Source organism: Xylocopa sonorina, chromosome 10 (genome assembly GCF_050948175.1).
Source record: "Xylocopa sonorina isolate GNS202 chromosome 10, iyXylSono1_principal, whole genome shotgun sequence".
Taxonomy (NCBI): domain Eukaryota; kingdom Metazoa; phylum Arthropoda; class Insecta; order Hymenoptera; family Apidae; genus Xylocopa; species Xylocopa sonorina.
Genome location: NC_135202.1, coordinates 12,578,119 through 12,599,379, shown reverse-complemented (window position 1 = coordinate 12,599,379; position 21,261 = coordinate 12,578,119). Strand labels below are relative to the sequence as shown.

The 21,261-nt window shown below is 48.9% G+C and overlaps 3 protein-coding genes across 3 annotated transcripts; 1 reads left to right on the top strand and 2 right to left on the bottom strand.

The window, feature by feature from the left end:
- The first annotated feature begins 4,237 nt into the window (after positions 1-4,237).
- Positions 4,238-11,867, top strand: LOC143428310 (uncharacterized). The gene is made up of 10 exons (XM_076903083.1): positions 4,238-4,270; positions 7,402-7,491; positions 8,333-9,480; positions 9,567-9,856; positions 9,932-10,184; positions 10,261-10,411; positions 10,481-10,799; positions 10,884-11,181; positions 11,270-11,395; positions 11,470-11,867. The coding sequence occupies exons 2-10, from the start codon at positions 7,410-7,412 to the stop codon at positions 11,626-11,628; spliced, it is 2,826 nt and encodes a 941-aa protein (XP_076759198.1). The 5' UTR covers positions 4,238-4,270; positions 7,402-7,409; the 3' UTR covers positions 11,629-11,867.
- Positions 11,868-12,618: 751 nt separating this feature from the next.
- Positions 12,619-15,285, bottom strand: LOC143428259 (uncharacterized). The gene is made up of 7 exons (XM_076902982.1): positions 15,242-15,285; positions 14,876-15,177; positions 14,174-14,810; positions 13,693-13,898; positions 13,425-13,610; positions 13,214-13,355; positions 12,619-12,758 (listed from the first exon to the last, which is right to left on the bottom strand). Exons 1-7 carry the CDS (start codon positions 15,276-15,278, stop codon positions 12,619-12,621), a joined length of 1,650 nt encoding a protein of 549 aa, XP_076759097.1. The 5' UTR covers positions 15,279-15,285.
- Positions 15,286-16,633: 1,348 nt separating this feature from the next.
- Ir93a (Ionotropic receptor 93a) lies at positions 16,634-20,729 on the bottom strand. Its single transcript, XM_076902863.1, is given in 16 exon segments — positions 16,634-16,691; positions 16,769-16,894; positions 16,967-17,127; positions 17,200-17,331; positions 17,411-17,762; positions 17,831-17,978; positions 18,042-18,272; positions 18,332-18,520; positions 18,610-18,846; positions 18,923-19,093; positions 19,299-19,463; positions 19,549-19,854; positions 19,856-20,007; positions 20,139-20,234; positions 20,387-20,548; positions 20,633-20,729. Coding segments are annotated over 15 exon segments (2,694 nt in total). The 5' UTR covers positions 20,727-20,729; the 3' UTR covers positions 16,634-16,691; positions 16,769-16,796.
- Positions 20,730-21,261: the final 532 nt, after the last annotated feature.

Here is a 21,261-nt window from a genome sequence, read left to right as displayed (position 1 = left end):
TCGAATACCGTTTCCCGTTGCATCTTATTCCGCGGAGACGGAAGAGTCGAATGTGTGCCAATAATTGTATGTACAGATCCGTAAAACGGTTTCGAGGTGGTCCGCGAAACGATATCCCGCTCGCCGAAATCCTGCTCGATAAAGCACGCGATGGTTCCCATGAAATATCGGCAATTAATCCGTAACGGCGCGGCGGGGAATGTTTCGCGAACGGTTCTTTTATCGCGCGCGCGCTCCGATCGGAGAGATAAAATTTCCCGCGCAACCATCTCCGTCCTGACAGGGGATAAATTTGTTAATGGAACGTGGGTAACAGTTCGCGGGAAACAATTATTAGCGACAACGTAGCCGACGGTTGAGACGCACCGAGAAGGATCGTCGTTGCGAGAGGGAGCGAACGAGCGAGCGAGCGAACGAACGAGCGAATGTGTGTCAATCGAAAGCCGGTTTCTAGGTGGCGACGAGCATCAACGATAACGCCGACGATTTTCAGCGCGGAATTAATGGGCGATCGTTAATATCGCGGTGTAATTGCATGTTTTGTGCGGTCGGTCGATTCGTGTACCGTCTTTCGTAACGCCGGTTAGGTTAGCAGCCACAATACGCGATAACTCCTATTCTCGCTTCGGAGTCTATTCTACTTTGAGAAGAAACAAAAATTGCTGTATTAACTTTTTGCTCTCCCCCCCCCCCCCCCCCCCCCCCGTAGCGAACAGCATCGCGATCGACTGCGCGTGTCTCGTATATTTTCATAAACGAGACCCGGGAAAGTGGTCGTTGCGTAATAACGATAATAATTCGCTTCTTTTCCGTTTGTAACAAGCAACGTCGCAACGAACCAACTCTCTCGAAGTAACACTCCGAATAGACTCGAATAGAAACTGGTGTAGGGAAGCGATCGTCGTCGAGTTTCTCCGACGCGTTACCATCCCGGTAACAATTTCTATTCGAGAAACCCGACGCGTAGAAACTCGTCGGTGATTTTCTTCGGATACGTATGGCGTTATAGAGAGAGAGAGAGAGAGAGAGAGAGAGAGAGAGAGAGAGAGAATAGAATGAATATGCGTGTATAGGCAGGTTAAAATCGCGGCATCCTCCGTGTTCCGGTGGTGGAGACACCCTTTCTAAGCGGTTCGAGACCGGCGGGCATCAATTTTACCGGTACGTACAGGCTGCTGTAAATGGCGACGCTAGATTTCTATCGGGACAAAACGATTCTGATCTGATTCTGGTTTCATCCGGTGTTTAATGGCGTTTGCCAATCGTAAATTGAGATCCGAATATCTCCCCGCCTCTCTATACAATCGGCTGTTCCTGTTTCCCGTTCCTGGTTCTTTCTCACCTCTCATTCCGCGGGATTAAATTGAGTAACGCCCGTGGCGTTCACCCATCGACCTTCTTAAGAGAGATCCGTCAGCTTTTCCATCCAGCTCGTCCTCGTTCTCGATACCGATCGACAGTTCGGTTGCACCGATTCCGCAGCATCAGGGAAAAAGAGAAATCGGTGTTCCATCGACGACGATTTTTACTCTGGCCTCGATCGATCATCGTGAGCGAATAACGATCGTCTCTCTAGGTGTATCGAAAGTGTTTGGTCTTATTTAAATTTCGGATCAGTCAAGGTTGTATAGAATTAGCATACGAAATAAGAAATGCCCGGCGAACTGATGTAATCGCGGCGCGATAGTGATGTAGTCGCGGCGGAGCACCGGAAACGGTTGATACTTTCACTGTTGCGAGGCCAAGAACACCCGCGAGAGCCACCGCTGTTATAGGTTCAGGCGCGAACGCGTGGGCGGAAGTTACATATTAAAGTTACGTCGAACCGAGACGGACAGGTGCACCGGTACGCTCGCTGGAACGGGTATGCCCACGCTTCGTTATTAATCTTGTACGCAGCGCTTAATTGTTTGGCCAACGAATTTATCGTCTTTGTACGGCTAACGAGATAGGGTATCGTTTAAACGGAACTAACGAGCGAGGTGGTCCCGATACGCACGCGAGCGAGTTGCTTCTTGTCCGAAAGAAACAAGTCTCCCATTAGATAGGGCTGCTTCTATCGTTTCCCTTTTACTTTCGTGCCTATTGTTGGACGGGAGGATCATCTTAATTGGGGCGGGGGGAATTGTGTCTCGCGTGTCTGGAAGGTGCTCTATCGAGGAGAGCTGAATTGGAAATTTCTGTTTTGTTTTACTCCGAACAAATCTGTACGATTCGGCAAGAACGTGCCAAACGTATTTAACATGGTACCGTCCGTCGCGGAACCGCCCAGAAAGCTTCCAGTTAATGGGAGAACGACCGTGTTATTACGAGTAATTTCGCGCAGCGAGCCCATCAACTGTCCAAGTCGGTCGTGAACAGGAACGGTCCTGTACATCACCGTACCGAATCGTTTCACCGCGAAGAACCCAACAACTTTTACCAAAACTCTCGCCACTGGTTGCTGAGACTGGATTCTCCGATAACAATTAAAAATTCATTCTATTCTCAGCTCGATGCGAGCTAGTTGCGAGCTAGTTGCGAACACTTGAACAAACGGGGAAGGTAAGTAAGAGTGACGACAAAAAGGAAAAAAATGAATATAATCCATCAGCAGAGAAACCACTTTCCAGGATTAGCCTCGAGTGGAATGATTCGATGAGAAAGTCTTGCTTAATCTCGCCTAAAGAAAGAAAGAAAGAAAGAAAGAAAGAAAGAAAGAAAGAAAGAGAGTGTAATAAATCGTCGTTTTGTTGGTGGGGGAATATTTTTCGTTTTAAGTCGACGATCGGTCGTATGTAAAAAGTTGATCGAAAACTAATTTTCGGCGCGTCCTCGTTGCTATCCAGTTTGACTCGATTAGAAGCGGGCTGCCCTTTAAAAAAGTCCACGTCAGAGAATGGACACGATGGCTGTGTACACACTTACCTGTTGGCAGAAAAAAGGAAGGACGGAAGGCGAGGTTGGGCCACCCTCTGCAGGCCGTTTGAGAATAAGATTTAATTCACGATAGGGACCATAATCACTCGGACACGTTGATGTATCGTACGAGCCTCCGAAGCCTTGACTCGCGTACGCTGCTTTAATTACGGACCTGCGAGACTGCTGCTGCTGCTGCTGTTGCTACTACTACTACTACTACTACTACTACTACTACTACTACTACTACTACTACTACTACTACTACTACTACTACTACCTGACCAATATCTCCGGGTCATTGAAATTTGGCTTCCGTTTTTTTCTTTCGACGGATACCTTTGTCCATAAAGTATCTATGCCGACCGGTTAACCTAGAATATCTCTCGTTAAGCAGCCAGTGAGTAATCGATTCTAATAGCAATTAGTTAACGCGTGAATGTTAACGATGCTCTCGGTCGATCAACCACGCCTAGACCTCGCGGACCAAACGTTCGCTCGAAACATTCGCATCTTCGATTATGATCGAAGGCTGCTTTCTCACTTTCCGAACGCGTTTCGAGCAAGATTGGAAATTTCGATGCGACAAATTGGAAATTTGGACGTCGACGTATTTCCCCGGATGACCTTGAACAGAGGCACGAAGACGCCGCGGCGCGCCGCATCGCATCGCATCCGTAGTGGAGGAAGACTACTTACCGGTGAACAAAGAAAAGAGAAGGAGGCGGCCGCTAGACGAGGGAAGAAGGGAGAGGAGGCGAGCTGACCAGCCAGAAGGAACGAGAGGAAGAAGGCCGATGATGGCTGCGATGGTGATGGTCAGTGGTTAGGTATACCAGTGGTTAAACCGTTCAGTGCCAAGCCGGCGTCCGTCAGGGTTAAACCTCGACCGTTTGTTCGTTCGTTCGTTCGTTCGTTCGTTCGTTCGATTTCTCGTAGACGTCGATGTCATCCTTTCACCCAGTGACCGTTGCCTGGACCGCCGCAGCGAACTGATGCGTCGGCTAATCCTTTCGAGGTTTCTTGTACTCGATCGGATCGGTGATCGGACGCTCGTGGATGAAGTTAATCGGTGGTGGTTCTCTCACTTTCGAGATCGTATCGTATAGACGCATCTATGAGGCGATTCGTTTCGATCGAAATCGGAACAAACTATATTAGCATAATACCGCGAGCAGCACCACTGGTGCGATACACCTGAACGAGAATTTTCGCCGATTCAGAATGGCGAGTGAGAAGCGATCCGCAGCTCGCCGGGCAGCGGGAATCGTATCAACCAGCCAACAGGATACCAGGATTCGGAGCGAACGCGGATGAATTAATTACGAGGATTGACCAGTCACGGACCAGTCTGATCCCACGAGAGATCCAGGTACTCCTTCCGCGTGTCTCTCATTCTTCGGTCGTTTCTTCGGAAAATCGTGTTCATTCTTCGCGCTGCTGATCGCCGTTCGATACTCGCAACTTGATCCGCGACCAAGACGGAACACGCGCCGAACCAGCCGGAATTCGATGAATCGACCGCGATATCTTGCCCACCGTTCGCTACCGTTCGCCACCGTTCGCCACTGTTCGCCGTCGCTCGCTCTCTCTCTCCCTGTAAATTTTACAGAAGCGAAGAGTGTTAACCGCTAGCTGTTCTCCAGCTGTAAAAACAATTCTCCTATTTGAAATCAGTTACGTCGCGGTTCTCTGGATGATGGCCTTAGCCTGCTACCATTTCTACGTTACACATGGCCATTCGAATACCGTAACGATGCCGAACGTGACTCCGATCGAAAACCCGCCGCGATACACGCGTTACCAGTTATCTATTACCGTTGTCATACTTCCGTAATACTTGTTACATACATCGGCTGTTAAACCGATGAGAGAAGAACTGGTGATCAGCTGACTGTTATCTTGAAATAAATGACGCTTGTACGAGAAAAACTGGTCGTCGCGGTTCTGCACGAATAGAATTAATGGATGGTGATTCCGCGTTTAGTCGTTTAGTCGTTTAGTTTGCGAACGACGGGCAAAGATGTTGGTTCGATATGATCGTTGGGCCCGGTACACCGAGTTCCCGTCGTCGTCTTTCTACGCGTCTTTTAACGCGTTCGGAGTGTTATCGATGCGTACGCGTACTGTTTCCGCTGAGCCTGTTTGATTGAGTAACTGTACATCATCGGCAATACCTAGCTCTTCTAGCGTTCTGTTCGCTCGCTCGCGTCTCGAAGCGAATCGCAGTTCTGCAAAAAGCAGTCCCGCGAGCCTCGGAAGTAACACGGTGGATTATGAATTACGCGCAGCAGAGGGAACGTTTATTAAGAGAGATAAATCGCGGAAAAATTACGCGAACCAATTACGATCCGCTCCAATTCGCCTCGAGTTCGCATCCTACTAGCGGATTAACAAAAATTTTCTACATGTAATATCTATGAAAATGTTTCACGGCACATATTTAAATGGTAGAGGTTGGCGTCCGTTAAAATGAATAAAATGTCCCCGTTAGGTGCAGCAGGGGCCAGGTTAATTGGTAGGTTAGTAGGTTAATCGACGAGTTCTTTTCTGTTAATTAGCCGCGTATCGCCGCGGGAGGCAAACGAGGTTAAATTGCGGTTGGCTGGTTGCTGAAATCTGACCCGGCGCCGGCGGTCTCGGCGCTATAGAAATTTACCCGATTTTTCCTCGAGTTAAATAAAAAATAATTTTCATATACGATCGACAGCATTGCGCGACGCGGGGCTGATTGTGGGGAACGCGGGTCGCAGTGATAACCGCTACTCGTTACGGAACATTTCTTTGCGGTGTGAGACGAGGCGACGTGAGAAATAGTGGAACACGCTGAGCAGTCCTTAGTGCGGTAGCTATGATTAATAGAAAATGGTGGAACGGAAGGAAGAGTGTCGCGTCGTTTTCTCTGACCCATGACCAGGAAATACCGATCAGCGAGAGTTTTATACCGTTCGCTTGTTGACCTTGCCCCAGAGAGGCCACCGATCGGAACACTATTCGAGGCATGTAGGATAGAGCGTTGGTAGTTCCTTTTCTACGGGTTCTGCCCGCTTAACGGTCTCGGTCCAGCCCGATCGGATCGACTCTCTCGGGGCGTATCCTTCTCCGCAGGTTCTCAACGAGCAGCCTGATCACCGTAACGATCAACCTGCCGAACCGATTTTATCCCTGATCGTGAGCCGGACGATCGATCTCTATTGGATAATTAGAAAATACGAAAACTAAAATGAATAAGACAAATAATCGTTTACCATTCCGGATACGTTTCGAGCGAGCTCGCGGTCACTCGAGTTCTCGTTGCACTGAAATATATGTCACTTTTTGCGGACGTTCGTGTACACACGGCCCAGTTCCTTTGCAACCACACGAGGAACGCGCGCGGCTCCTTTTCCTCTCTTCTTGTCTGCTCGTCGTCTCCTCTGTAAAAAGGAAATAAAGAAAGATACGATTCGAATAAAAATTCAAATTTCGTTCGTACCTCATATACCGGACGGATTGAAAGAAAACTTTCCATTTCTTTCAATGATGATGAAATAAAATAGAAATTAGTATCGTCAGAGAGGGAGAGAGAAAATGAATTAAGCTCACTTTCCCTGTTCGAAGAGTCGCGAAAGAAAGATGATGCGTCGTCGCGTCGCTGAAAGCACGGTTGATGCAAGTACGTACGTACGCGTTGGTGCGTTCGAGCAAAAAGGGAATCGGTGTCAACGAGACAAATTGGTGGAAAAAACGGGCGAGAAAGCCCCGAAACTCAGCCCGGATGACCCGGTATGCGGAACCAGAATTCTCTTCCCTTCTCTTCACCTGGAATCACCGCATTTTTCTCTTATCGACCGGTTGCACCTGCACGCGGTGTACTCGATCGATTACATTCGCACTGCGTAGCCTGCGCGCGTGCTTTGAATTTCTCTTCTGTTTTAGAAGCAACATTCCTGAAAATCCTCTATTCGTTCGACTCGTGCTTAAACTGGTCGTTGCGATTTCGTAATAATTTCTGATTGGATCGAATCCACCAGCGATTCAGTTCGATTCAGATTGCCCCACGCTGGAGGAGTTTGAATCTCGTGAAAGGTTTCTAGTACAAAGGCTGAACGGCTGAACGGTCCAGTGCAATCGCACATTTCATTAAACCGTTACAGTATGACGAGTTCTTTCGTCATGCCCGGGACCGTATAGAGACGCGGGTACATCGGACCTCTACGTATTTCGCAATTTAACCTGGTTTCGAGTCGAGTTCACGAGAGCGAACGGCCAGTTTTGCCTAAATTCGCTCTGTTGAGAGCGAAAACGCGTGACACCTCGGGATCGCAGGGGCAGTTTGGCACGAGACCAAAACACGCGCGTTCCTCGCGTGCATTCGACGTGGTTCATTATTTAGTGCGTCGGTAAGAGAAACCGGTCGGCCAGAAATGAACGGAATCCGGAATAATGATGTATGTCGTTGACGCGCGTACAATCAATCTCAACGATGGATTTATTGTAAAAGCGTAACGTTTCTAATTTCAGGGATCAGGATGCGGTGGATCGGTTACGTAGCTACGATACTCTGGTGGTCGGGCATCGCCAGGTCCCTCAGCACGCTGAATCGAGGCCACAGTCAGTAACGATACTCCTTTTGGTGGTTTTTCATTTCTTCGTGTCTCCCATCGAGCCGACTTTCTTCGTCATGGGCCACTTCCGCGCGACGGCCCTCTCGCGCGCTACCGGAACAGCCTCGAAATCTTATATAATATCGTGGATGTAGAATACTAGGATAGAATATACCGCACCATGTACCGACCATGCAGCCAGAACGAACCGGTCCAGTTCCGGCTTTGTAAAAACGTGACGAACGAGTCACCCTCCGCTATTCTTGTCCGCTATTGTTCACCTCGGGAACGATAAACTTTTTCCTTAATTAACACTGCGCCTGACCGGCAAACGGCACGAGACACGTAACGGAGAAAGCGGGACCGTGAAGGCAGAGACCGCGGCGAACCGCGGCAATTTACGTCGGCTTACGCGCTTCTTACTCTCTCGGTTAACGACCTGGCCCAGGTCTACGTACTCCTCGACGATCGACCGCCCGTCGTTTTTCCTTTCTTTTTCGCGCGTGTCCCCTGGTACGCGCGGCCTCGGCCACTCCGCGCGAATCCTCCTCCTGCACTTTCACCACGAACGGAAGATTCTCCCGAGGGTGGTTCGTTATTGTGATCACGCCGCTAAGAGTAAATAAGTAACGGGATAATGTGGGTCGGCCCGGGAATCGCTCGTTACGGGACATTAAAATCGATCCCAACTCCGAATGTGAATAGCCCACGATTAAAACAGTGGCCGACTTTTGGCTTTCTAGTTTTATTCGATACGCGTGCCGGCGATCGAGAGAGCGAGGAACGGAACGCTCGTAAAAATTCTCTTATCGATCGTTAAACCATATCTCTCGTCTGGTTGCGCGCAGGTTACAAAATTACCCCGAAACCCTGCCGAGTCCCCGGATCGGAGTCGAAGGAGGGCACTTGCATGTTCGTCTGGGAGTGTATCAAGTCGGAGGGTACCCACGTGGGCGTGTGCGTGGACACGTTCATGTTCGGCAGCTGTTGCGTGCACAACGCGACGACGAACGCGATCGCCGCGTCCTCCAATCACCACCATCAGGATGCTGCTGCTGCTTCTTCTTCTTCGTCCTATTCTTCTTCCTCCTCCTCCTCCTTCGCTTCGTCTGGCCCTTTGAGGCCAACCTTGGCGCAGGCATTGGGCAACGAGTCGACGAGGCCCACGTTGACCTCGCTCTCCAGCTTCCTCGTCACGGACTCGAGCACCGCGAGGCCGAGCCTTCCGAACCGTCCATCCGAGACGTTCCACTCTTCCGGAGGGTCCGCGAGACCGCACAAACCGCTTCCGGCCGGTTCCACCAGGCCGTTGCAGAAAAGGCCACACGCGAAACCATCCTCCTCGAATCACAAGGACAGAATACAAACCTCGGCTACCTCGTCCTCCAGTTTCTGGGAGAAGGGCACCCAGAGCACGAAAAGGCCGGGTATCGCGTCTCACGGTACCAGAAGGCCAGCCTCTCCCGGCAATTCGGTTAAAGGATCGCAGAGTACCACCAGGAGGCCGCCTGGATCGGTCCCCGCGAACAGACCGAGTTCTCAAACTACTGGCTCGAAGGGGCCAGCGGTTGTCCCACAGGATACCGGTCAGAATACGAAGAATCGGCCGACTGTTGATCAGCAGCGCACGCCTATCAAGGAAAAGGACGCGACGAGTCATCATCATCACCATCATCATCATCATCACCATCATTATCACCATCACAATCACCAGCAGCAGCAGCAGCAGCAGAAGCAGCAGCAGAAGCAGCAACAGCAACAGCAGCAGCAGCAAGGGTTCAAGGACAAGGTGAACACAGAGCAGAAGAACACGTTGGTGGTTGTTAGGTTACCCGGGAAAGAGCACGGCCCCGTGGAAGGTGACCGAGTCAGGCCTGGCAGGCCGAACAGCCAAAGACCGTCCGTGTCGAGACCGGACGATAGCAATACGGAGGACACCGACTTGACCGTGCAAGAGTCGGTGCACAGACCGAACGTTAATTCGGTCGACGAGAATGTAAGGCAACAATGTTCGGGTAAACAAGTTCGTCTCGATATCTCGTGCACGATCACGATCTTATGATTGTTTCGATTTCTCGGCAGGAAACCGGCAGCAAGGAACCTCATACCAGCTACAATTTCATTCACACGGAACGGCCCCAGTGGGCGACCAAGCCGGTTTCCTCGAAACCGACGACGGACTTTTCTTCGAGACCTTACTTCTCGATCAAGACGAGCACCACCCATCGGCCGAATTCAATGAACGACCGGCCAACGAACACTAGGCCGAGCTTCGTGTCGAAACCGAATCCTGGTTCGAGCACGGCTGTGAAAAGCGCGACCACCGCCGGTCCACCGACGTACCACGGTGGTCACCAGTCGGTCACCAACAGGTATTTCCTCGTCAAAGGAACGTTACCGGGGATCGTTTGAGCCCGATCGAGCTTAAAACTTTTCTTTCGTTCTAGCGCAGCCGGATCCGTGCCACAAACTTCCCACTGGCAAGCGACCACAGAGCCGGCGTTCGTGACCAAGCAAAGACCGACGCCGGCGTCCACGAAACCGACCGATAAACCCTTGTCCGGTGGTTCCCAGTTCTGGTCGGAGAACAGCTGGACGCCGCCCAGTCCGTCCTTGAAACCGCACTGGATCGAGAATCGTCCCAGTCAAATCGAATCGTTTCCACCGCGACCGAGTTTCAAGCCGACGGAACCGCAAGGAGTACGTGCGACCGCTCTTCTTCGTCTCAGCTTGTAGATTAGATAATTTTTCGATTCGGTCTCCTCTCCTTTCTCAGAGCACGGAGTATCACAAGCCGGTTGGCGCCGCGCACTACATCACCACGTCCCACTTTGAGACCTCGGCCAGGCCTAGACCAACCAAGAAAACCACCACTTCGACGACTACTACCAGCACTACCACCAGTACTACCACCAGTACTACCACCAGTACTACCAGTTCGACGACTACCACTGCCGCTACGCCGACTACGAGTACGACTACGAGTACGACTACGTCGACTACGAGTACGACGACGACGACGACACCGAAACCCATCGCGGCGGCCGTGTCGACGACCGAGGCAATCGCGAAGGCGGGATCCGTATTGACCGTTTCAGCCGCAGCCGAGAGCAAAGGCATGCAATGCGGAATACCGCCTCTGTTCCCGAGGCCGGAGACGAGAATAGTTGGAGGCAAGGACGCGCCGTTCGGTCGATGGCCTTGGCAAGTCTCTGTTAGGCGCACCTCGTTCTTCGGTTTCTCCAGCACCCATCGTTGCGGTGGAGCGGTACTCAACGAGAATTGGATCGCGACCGCGGGACATTGCGTCGACGAGTGAGTCTCCTACCATCGTCTTACTTTCTGCCGTACCGTCAACCACCGTCTACGAACCGAACGAATAATTGAATTCTGTCGCAGCCTTCTGACCTCGCAGATCCGAATACGAGTGGGCGAGTACGACTTTTCGTCCGTGCAAGAACGATTACCGTACGTGGAACGCGGCGTGGCAAAGAAAGTGGTCCACCCGAAGTACAACTTCTTCACGTACGAGTACGATCTGGCGTTAGTTAGGCTGGAAAGTTCGTTGACGTTCGCGCCGCACATTTCGCCAATTTGTTTACCGGCCACCGACGACCTGCTGATCGGCGAGAACGCGACCGTCACCGGCTGGGGGAGGTTAAGCGAAGGTGGTACTCTACCCTCGGTGTTGCAGGAGGTAGATTCGCGATAGGACACGCCCGACTGGGCACGCTTCGACGGTTACCCCCTCCCACGGAAATCGAGTTTCGATCTCTCTGTTGCAGGTGTCCGTGCCCATAGTGAGTAACGATAGGTGTAAGTCAATGTTCCTGAGGGCTGGACGACACGAGTTCATACCGGATATATTCCTGTGCGCCGGATACGAGACCGGAGGCCAAGATTCCTGCCAGGTACTCCATGCTGGATCTGCTGGTTATCTGTAACTAAAACACGAGGAAGAAGGCTTTTCACTTGTCCTTTTCAGGGTGACTCGGGTGGTCCGCTTCAAGTCAGGGGAAAGGACGGTCGATATTTCCTAGCCGGCATTATATCCTGGGGGATCGGTTGCGCGGAGGCCAATTTGCCAGGTGTCTGCACTCGGATCTCAAAGTTCGTCCCTTGGATATTGAAGAACGTCACCTGACCCGCAGTCCCCGACTCGACAGCTTCTACGATCGAACGTAACTTTACGCGTTGCGTTGCGTTTCGTTTCGTTTCGTTTCGTTTCATTTCGTTTAGTTGGATGCTTCGGGGATCTTTTAACCGTGGGATTTCTTAACGAAGAAATCGCACGAATCACTGCCAAATACGTAATACTTGTCGTAGGAAACAAGACTCGAACGAAATACGTTCTCGAAAAGGAAGAAAAAAGAAACAAAAAAAGAAAAAAATGAGATAAACCAATAAAGAAAGAAATGAAAAGAGAGAGAGAGAGAGAGAGAGAGAGAGAGAGAGAGAGAAAAGGAAAAAGTTAAAGGTCGATGATTAGAGAACAGCTTTTGTCTCGAAAATTGACACTTCGAAAGCGAGGCCAATCAAATGTACGGATCGCAGCCTAAATGATTACGAAGCCGGTCGTTGAACGATAGAAAAATTCGCGCATCTAGGACTGTATTTTTGATACGTTTATACATACACGTACACGCACGCATGCACACATGGTAAGATAATAATATATTTCTCGTCGAACGAGTTGTCCCCTCGCTCGTCGATCCTTCAGCTTTTGCCAGCCTTTGAACACGATTATATACAAAGAAGAGAGTATTACGCGAAAAGAGCTATCGATTTGACGCTGAAATTTATCAAATCGTCTAGCGATCCTGTAAAATGCTAAGTTCTTGCCCATCGTCTTTATTAATCGTCCGTTAATCAAAGAGCTAAAAAATTAAACTTTTTCCGATCCCTTCGTATCTTTCCTCATTCCGTCCCCCTCCGTCTCTGTTGTCTCTCCCCGTCATTTATATAGCATAGATTTTCTTGTACAGTCATACATAAAAGTTGCGCAAATACTTAATGGTAGGCGTGTGCGAACTAGGAGAATATAATAAATTTAAATGTACATGTATAATTGTTTATAGATATATTAATAGTATTTATAAGTATGTGAAATAAAAGTATGTTCATTACTACCCGTTTATAAAATTCGTGAATTGAGTGGATCGTTGACACGTCCAGCGATCAGAGCCACCGAGGTCTCAGCGTCTACGATAAAGTAGAGGAATGGATGGACAACTGTGAACGGTTCCGGTCCTGCTCTCTCGAATAACCCAGTACCTGTGAGAAAAGGTGCGTTTCAAATATTATATTTTCGCGACGTTCTTCGACCAAGTTGTTAGCTGACTAATCAAGCTAAGCGGGGTCGGTCTAAGCGGAGTGCAACGATGCGAAGGACAAACGAAGAGCCAAACGAAACGAAACGGTTTAGTAATATCCCCTGGTGGATTAAACGGAGAAGAACCACGAGGTCCTTTTAGTTATTTCCCTCGGTGAGTCAGCCAGAGGATATCACCGATTAAATCCAACCAACTTTATAACAATACTGATAATTATCCTAATGGTGATCAGCGTCAATTACGAAAAGCCGGAAGCTACAACTTTACGATGAGTAAACAACGAAATGGCAGTGTCTCTTCCGTTCCGTTCCGTTCCGTTCCGTTCCGTTCCGTTCCGTTCTTTTGCGACCAAGCGATACGATCAATAAACGGTGAGATCGGTAGAGAAAGACTCACGAGAGTGCGTCCTATCGGGTTTCATGTAATTCCTGATGTTAATCCCTATGCTCTGTTGCACGTCCCTGGCGTATACACCAAAGTCCGATGTCATTAAAGAGAGATCCGCCGCTCTTGGCTCGAATACGTCCGAAATTCCCAACTGGAAAGAAAATTAACCGAAAGTAATCAGAATTAATCGGCTGCGTGGCTTTCAACGCAGCAAACATGCCTTTTGCAAGATGGACGTCAAGGTGACAAAACCGCGTAACATGAAGGACGGAATAGTGGCCCTGACCCAAGTGGATTGTAACTGGTTCCGTAACAGCCTCAACGATTTCCCGCCGAGATCATTCGCCAACCGATACGTGTCTCTACTGTCTGTAGCCATTATAAGGACGATGTTATATCTGGGATGCTGAAACCGATGCTATCCGTTAGAATCGTTTTTCGTTTTGTTTCGAGAAACGTGGAAGCGTGACATTGAAACGTAGCGTTACGTCGAGAGGAAACTCGAGGGCGACCGCGTGCAGCGATGGGAAGTAAGCAAAAGGTAGAACAGCAAAGTATCTGGAAGCCGTGACGGAAGAAACGTCGCAGCCGTTTACTAGGAACGATATCTCGGTCGAGTCTCTGACCGATGCCTCGTTCAGGATCGGAGAGTATGGCTTCCAGAAGCCCAAATCCTGCATCCAAATTCCTTCGTCTGAAATTCCAAAAATAGAACAACAACGGTTATCGTCAGACTCGTAACACGTGTCGGTTTGTCATCAGTTTCAAATTGGCCTGAATTCGAATCCCTACCGGATATAAAACGATCTAACCACAGACCGTTACCGTTGATCCTAATCATCCTATCCCGTATATCGACAGTAGCTCGAATCGCGTACAACCGGCAACTCGGTCGGCCCCCTCCTCCGATTATCATCGGAAATTATTAGATACGGATGATAGAACGGTGAAAAAAACAAAGTGCCGTACCTGGATAACTGGAGAAGAATCCCCTCGGGCCTCGAACGTTACGTCGTTTTCTACGAGTCATCGCGATCGAGGGTATAGTGGTCAGCTGTAGTTGTTCAGTCGCGACCGTTGACGAATCGGTATTCTCCTCCTGATTGTTGGCAGTTGTTTGCTTTTCGAACGACGAATTCGTTGAATCTTCGGCGAGTTGCTGATGATTAACCAGCGGTAGGATTGTCGGTGACGTTTCCGTGGATGATACAGCTAGAATGGTTTCTGGGCTTGTCGGAGTGGAGGGAACGGTTGACGTATCGGTAGTACTTACTATCGCGATAGGTTTGTCGGTAGTAACCGACGTATCGAGTAATGGAACCAAAGTGTTGGATGCGGTCGATTCGGTAGGGATTAGAAAATTGTGAACAGGTTCCGCGGTAGTTTCACCGGTCGTCCTCCCTTCTGTCGTTGATTGTTCGGTAATCGGAGGAGCGGTATCGGTCGTTGTTTCCGATCCAGGGTAGCTAGTTTCGTTCGTTTCCTCTTCGGAGATGAACAAATCGAAACCGTAGAATCTCAATATATCCTCGTACTCGGGTCTGAGCCTGGTGTTTTCTCGATTGAGCGTCAAGCCTCCGAGGAACCCGTCCGCGTTCAGATACGTCTTGAAACACGTATAGAAATAATTATTCGAAATTTCATCTAAATTCACCGTGGCGAAATTCTTACCCTTAATCTGCGATGAATATCACGGAAACCGATCCTAATGATATCCGAATCTCGCGGGAAACCGAGTGCACCGGCGATTTGCTGTCTCCCTTTACCCGCTGAACCTTCGTAGAGTGCGGCCAGGACGAAGCCAACCCCTGTCGGGGAGAATGCAACGTTCCCGTGGCTCGTGTACTGCTGCAGGATCCGCACGCCGAGGTCGTTAATAATATCCGTGATGATGTCGACCGGCCGATGCGGAACCGGTTGATACCAGCCGTCGAATCCTACGTTCTCGTACCCGTGGACGAACACAGACAACACTGTTGGAATAGTTTACAATTCAACTCACAGTTGCACCAGCCGTTGCGCAGACGAAATACGTACGTTGTAACAGGATCGTCCAAAACATCCGCGTGGCCATATTAATCACGATTCTCGTTGGATCGCACAAGTGAGCGAGGAGAGAAATGAATAGTAATAGTAGTAGCGGTAGCGGTAGTAGTAGTAGTAGTAGTAGTAGTAGTAGTAGTAGTAGTGGTAGTAGTAGTAATAGTGGTAATAGTAGTAGTAACAGTAGTAGTAACAGTAGTAGTAGTAGAAGAAGAAGAGAAAGAAGAAGAAGAAGAAGAAGAAGAGGAGGAGGAAGAAGAAGAAAAAGGAGAAGCAGTAGGAGAAGATGAAGAGGAAGTAGAAGAGGAGAAAGAAGAAAAAGAGAAGGAGAAGGAGGAGGAGGAAGAAGAAGAAGAAGAAGAAGAAGAAGAAGAAGAAGAAGAAAAGGACGAGAGGGTTGCCCTTTTTCTCTGTTGCGTAAAAGTAAGCGCGAAACCGTGACACGGCGGAAAGGTGTACGGCTCTATTAGGATTAGTCCTAGCCGTTCGCTCTCTACGTCGGAACTGGCTTGTGGATGGTGCACATCGCCTGCTCGAGCCTCTGCCGGCCACTCTGAGATTTTTTAAACGGCAAGGTCGTCGGGTAGATAAACCCGTGTCTATGTACGCCGTCATATCGCTCGCACACCGTTCCCTTTCCCCCTCGCGGACCAACGGCTACGCGGTCCCAGCTTCCCTAGAGAATGCCGAGTGTGTAATAAGTATAGTAAAAGAAGTAAGAGGAAAAGGAAGAGGAGGAGCATAGTAGTAGAGGAGGAGAAGGGAAATTATTTAAAGAACGATCGCAAACTCGTTAGTTAGGGTGAAATCTGAGATCGAAAGGATTTCTTCGTTCTCGCGTTCGCACACTTGTTGTAACTTTCATTCTTCTGCGAGTGCGATCTTAATAAAACGAGTTGTAGCAACTTCCAGTTTAACGAAATAGGGGCCAACTGAATCGTACGCGTGGTAAAAGTGTTGCTCAATGTGCAACGCCTTGTTAGACGCCCAATAATTGTCTAGCCATGTTCCTTTAACGAAACAATGGATCCCCGCGGCATGATTCCTTCGATTTCCCAACTCGATTTCAAGCGTATCATAGAGATACGAAAGTATATACGTGTACATGCTCTTGTGAAAACAAGAAACAACATTTGTTGCTGTTGCCCTAAAGAAATCTTTACTATACTCGTACGATACATAATAACGCTGCTAAGAAGGACGCGTTTGAAACGTGTCGATCATGGAAAGGTTCGAACGTTTCCGACTTGGAGCGACTCGCGTGTCGCGTATCTAACCAGGCAATATCCGGGAGATACGATACCCCGTCCGTTACTCGCGAATAAGATGTTCGTGATGGTAGGTAATCTCCAAGAGAGGATACTCGGTTGCCGGTGGCGATTATCGGCGTTCCCTTTTTTTTGAAAAACGTTGGACCAAGTCGTGGATCCGGATCGAGTTTCTTCTCTGTAAAGAGAAAAATAAGCTTCGAATTGCGAGACGGAGAGGAAAGTCAGGAGTGGCATAACTGTTATACCATACATACGTGTATCGAGATGCGAAATTCACGTTACGAGACGAACGGACGAATAAGTTTACGTTCTTTGGATAGCTTGCGTTTGTGTCGGTACAACTCGCAAAAGAGAAGAAAAAGGGATAAGGTGACGCCTGAAACACAACGCGAGGGAACATTACGGTTAAAAGGATGTTTGAAAATAAACGGAAGAAGAAAAAGAGTACCTATAAATAGAACGAAAAATATTCCTTGCATGTCGGCCACGTTCACCTTCCGCTCGTTCACCGCCTGATTACCGCCCGGCGGTTCCCAGCACTTGTCTTTCATCGGCATCCTCTCGGCTATCCATTTGTTCATCAGTCCAGACTCCTGCATCCGACGTAATCTGCGCGATTTACCAAAACGATATATAAAATCCGGACACTTTGTAACAAACAAACATCTCCGGTTCACTTACTCCGCGTCGATGACAGACAAGTAAGGACTTGCATGTGGGACGATCATCGCTATGGGCTCGTCCAGAAACTCGTCCGAGCTCAAAGAGAAATGACAGCCTCCGGTCAACAGTAGATCCTTCCTCATCAAGAACCTAGGTATTTCGCAGATTCGTCTATCATGATGACGGTGTGAATGAACACCGATTTGTTCGTCCGATTAAAATGTCGCACCTGAGGGAACTCCTCCAGTCGATCAGAGCGTGTTTCCCTTGTTTCACGCGTTCCAGCAGTTGCTCGTCCTCCGTGTCGTTATGCTTTTCCGCGCGCGACAATAAAACGTGGTATTTCGGTTCGTCCGCGTTTCGCAGATACGTCTCGAAGAAGCTGCCGTTCGGGAAGCCCCAGCTGATCTTATCCTTACGCGAGATCAGATCCTCCACGGTTAGTATGGAGGCATCTATACGGGGGAAAGTGAGGAAAGCGACCAGACTTCCGGAGTAGGTCGCAACCAGGACCATCACGACCAGCCACCAGATACCGATCAGTATACGAGCGCTGTCGGAACGCGGCAAATACATACCCCCTGAAATATTCCGAGGATAGTTAGAGTGTTTAATGTACATGCAATATAATGTGTCGATGTTCGAGTACCTTGTTGAAGGAGCGCCCCGTAGACGTACCACACGCACTGCCAAGAGGAGTCGAGTCCCGAGGTACTACCGCTGTACGGGCTGTACTTGTGAACCAAGTACAAGATCGGACCCATTACGACAATGGACGCGGCTAAGCAGGCCCAGGTCTAATAGGGAATACGTCACGCGAATCAGTAGCTAATACATCATACGCGCGTCTACGTACGGACCTCTTTAGTGAACGGCGACGCGAACAAGAGGGCTCTGGACAACTGTCTGGGCCTGGATGTTAAAAAGCTGTACGTTTGAACAAAAATGGGAACGGTGAAATTGATGGTGCTCTTTCCATATTCGTTGACGGTGTACGCGCAAGCACCAAGAAGAGCCTTCCTCTCGCGTATCGTGTCGATCACCTCGCGAGGCACCCACCTCGTGTTCGACATGGTCATTCGTTGGAGTTTCTGCGAGAAACACTACGATCCGTATAGATCGGGATAACGAAGAGAAGAGAAATTCTTACCTTGCCGAGCTTCGCGAACCGAGAATTATTATTGAAAGTTCTCGGGCTCGGGCTTGTCGTCGCATTCGACTCGATCACGGTGTACGTGAAGTTTAGCTTCTTGGCAAGATGCTTGATCACGTCGAACACCAATCCGTCGTACAACTTTTCGCCTGTCTCGCTCACCGAGATCATCTGCCACGGTGGATTCTAAGCAACGATACACGAGTTATCCTAATTAATTATCTGGCCGTCCTAACATCTAATATCGTACAGAGTATAATATTTCGTTTACCCACGTGGTAGGTGGTGATCGGTAAATCAATGCCCCTGAATCCGTGAGCGATGTGAGGGAAAATTACATCCGTCAGGTTAACACCGAGACGAGGCGTCCAAGTGCCTATATTTAACAGGTGTGCCGCGTTTCTCCCATGAGAGAAGAAATTCCCCCAAGTTATGGAGGAGGTGAACCTCCACAAGAAGCAACGTTCGCAGCCGCGTTGCTCCGTAGCAAAGGTACGTTGGGAAAGGTATACCTGGAGGAATTGAGAGGGGCGCGATTATCGACTCGCAGGCAGAACTTGTCCAACCCTGTATACGGGATGCACCGACCCTCATATTCGTTAGGAGCTCGATACGCCTGGCTCGTTTCGATAACCTCCAACTCATCTCGGACTCGTCGTTCTCGAATCCGTTGAACGGATCGATCCGATTCTTCGCGGCATACTTGGAAGCTTTCACCAGCGCGTGAATAATTTCCTTGATGCGAATTGAGAGCATCAGCTTGATCTGAAAGAAACGATCTTTCGACAGTTACGTAGATAGACGGCTATTGATAATACCCACTACTTTTCTATTTTCTTTTCCTTTCATACGAAGACGAAAGAAACAATTAGCGTGAGAGGGGTAGCTTAATTTTTCTCTCGACGACAAATGAAGCAACCCCACCGGCTAATTTGGTCACCGAACACTGGATCTGGATCGTTACTTCGCAGAGGCAGTCAAAGTTGGTCGCGTTATACATGAAGGCCACGTTTCCCCCTTCTGAGAGTAAATCAACGAACGACGTCATATCGGTGAAATTCTGTATCGCACTGTTGGTGATCACGTACAACCATTGGCTGGCCGAATGAACCATATCGAGAGATCTTGCCTTTGGAAAGAAAAGAGTAATGTTGTTGCCTTTGCGCACTTACGATTAAAAATCGCAAGTTAAGTTAACCGAGTTCAGATCTGACCACGTCCATTACGTCCGCGACCATATCGACGGTGGCGATCACCAGGAAACAATTGCCCAGTTGCTCGACGCGAAAATCAGCCAAGACCTTCTTCACCAGACTTTTTCGCCGCCTCTCGGCGGTGTGTCGATGCTTCAACGTGAATATCGATCTGGAGATTAGGTTGAATCGTTTGTTCGGAAGATTGTCCGAAATGGCCCTGGTCACTCTGCCGATGGTATCCCTGTCTGAAACAGTCGGTGAACAGTAACCGGGATTAGACGGAATCGGAACTCCGCGTTAGTCGGTACATTTAGTTGCCTTTACAACCGAACGTATCGTCGTGAAGGATGTTGATCATGTTCCACGAGAGAACGTTCATCATTCTTAGGTCGAGAAAAATCTGGGGTAGCTCTTCTCCGGGTATTATCAGCGGTACGCTCATGCCGTGGGTCTCTGGGATTCGAGGACAGTCCGAGTCTTGGAATAGAAAAGTTCGTTTTGTCGAAAAACAAGAAAAGGAAGAAGAAGAAGAAGAAGAAGAAGAAGAAGAAGAAGAAGAAGAAGAAGAAGAAGAAGAAGAAAAGAAATAAACGGTACTCTTTTGAAACCTGTTATAGCGAAATGGGCGAGCTCTTCCTTTCGTGCGGCCTCGTGCAATCGCCATGTTAGATAGCAAGTCGCGACGGACAGAAGGATCGTGTAATCTTGGCAATGATTAAAATATACATTTATGCAGGTGTAGACAGATAGATTGTTAATAGGAACGCGAAAGCGCAGAGTTTCACACGCCGATGTCTAATGTCGCTAATAACAACGCTGAATAATAGGAAAATATGAATAATATGAAATAATTTACCTTCCCGCAGATTCACGTTCGCATCGCGGAAAACCCGCACGACGATACTCCCGCTCGTGTACGTTTCCTTCTTTACGGTCTCTGCGATCAGCTCGTGTACCATCGTCACAGCATTTCGATGTTCATCCTTGCCGCCGAAGAAACTTTTGTCGATGATCACGGCTACTCGAAAGAAAAAAAAGAAAAGCAAAAAAACATTCCTTCTTGACCACGAAGGCACGTCGATCTATTCTATCGTTTATTTACCCATTGTAGCGTTACCAGCGACCAGAGACGGATAATGATCGAAACTTGTGCCATGGTTGACGCAGCATAGTAACAGGAGGACGAACGATACCATTTCTATTGACGTTTTACGATAGAACGCGATGCGTCTCGTATCGTTCCCAGTCATATACCGTACGGGGGTATAGGTATAATCGGGGACACCTCTGAATAATGTATCGGTTGATTAGCTTCGCCGATCCCTTTCTTCGAGTTATTGCGATCGTGCCGAGGTGATTGCGATCACGAACCGAGTAGATCGAGCAAAAGGTGGATCGCAATAATAAAGGTCATCGGTTGGTTCTTAAATAATTGACCACCGCATCGAACGATCGGATCTCGGTGAAATTAGAACTATCTGGTTCGCGTGTGCTACCTATATCCGATCGTGAAATTGAGTTGAACCTTACTTACTACTACGTATAAATGTTATTAGCTAAACCGCGTGCGCGTTTCTCACACGACACGAGACAATTGTATCGTTTCGTATCGGTCGGTGTACCACTTCCGCGTAGCGAAACCAAAGATAAAGTCCGGTGGCGTCCGTTGCATTATTGCAACCTACGCGTTAAAAAATAATCGGTAAAATAGTTGTTAGTACCTGTGATTAA

What these genes read in the sequence shown, in the direction of transcription:
- LOC143428310 (XM_076903083.1), top strand. Translation starts at nt 7,410, where the DNA reads ATGCGGTGGATCGGTTACGTAGCTACGATACTCTGGTGGTCGGGCATC. An exon ending in CACCAGTCGGTCACCAACAG is followed by an intron (nt 9,857 to 9,931) that starts GTATTTCCTCGT and finishes CTTTCGTTCTAG; the next exon opens with CGCAGCCGGATCCGTGCCAC. An exon ending in AGCCGACGGAACCGCAAGGA is followed by an intron (nt 10,185 to 10,260) that starts GTACGTGCGACC and finishes CTCCTTTCTCAG; the next exon opens with AGCACGGAGTATCACAAGCC.
- LOC143428259 (XM_076902982.1), bottom strand. Translation starts at nt 15,278, where the DNA reads ATGGCCACGCGGATGTTTTGGACGATCCTGTTACAAC. An exon ending in ATTCTTCTCCAGTTATCCAG is followed by an intron (nt 13,899 to 14,173) that starts GTACGGCACTTT and finishes TTGGAATTTCAG; the next exon opens with ACGAAGGAATTTGGATGCAG. An exon ending in ACCCGATAGGACGCACTCTC is followed by an intron (nt 12,759 to 13,213) that starts GTGAGTCTTTCT and finishes CTTTTCTCACAG; the next exon opens with GTACTGGGTTATTCGAGAGA.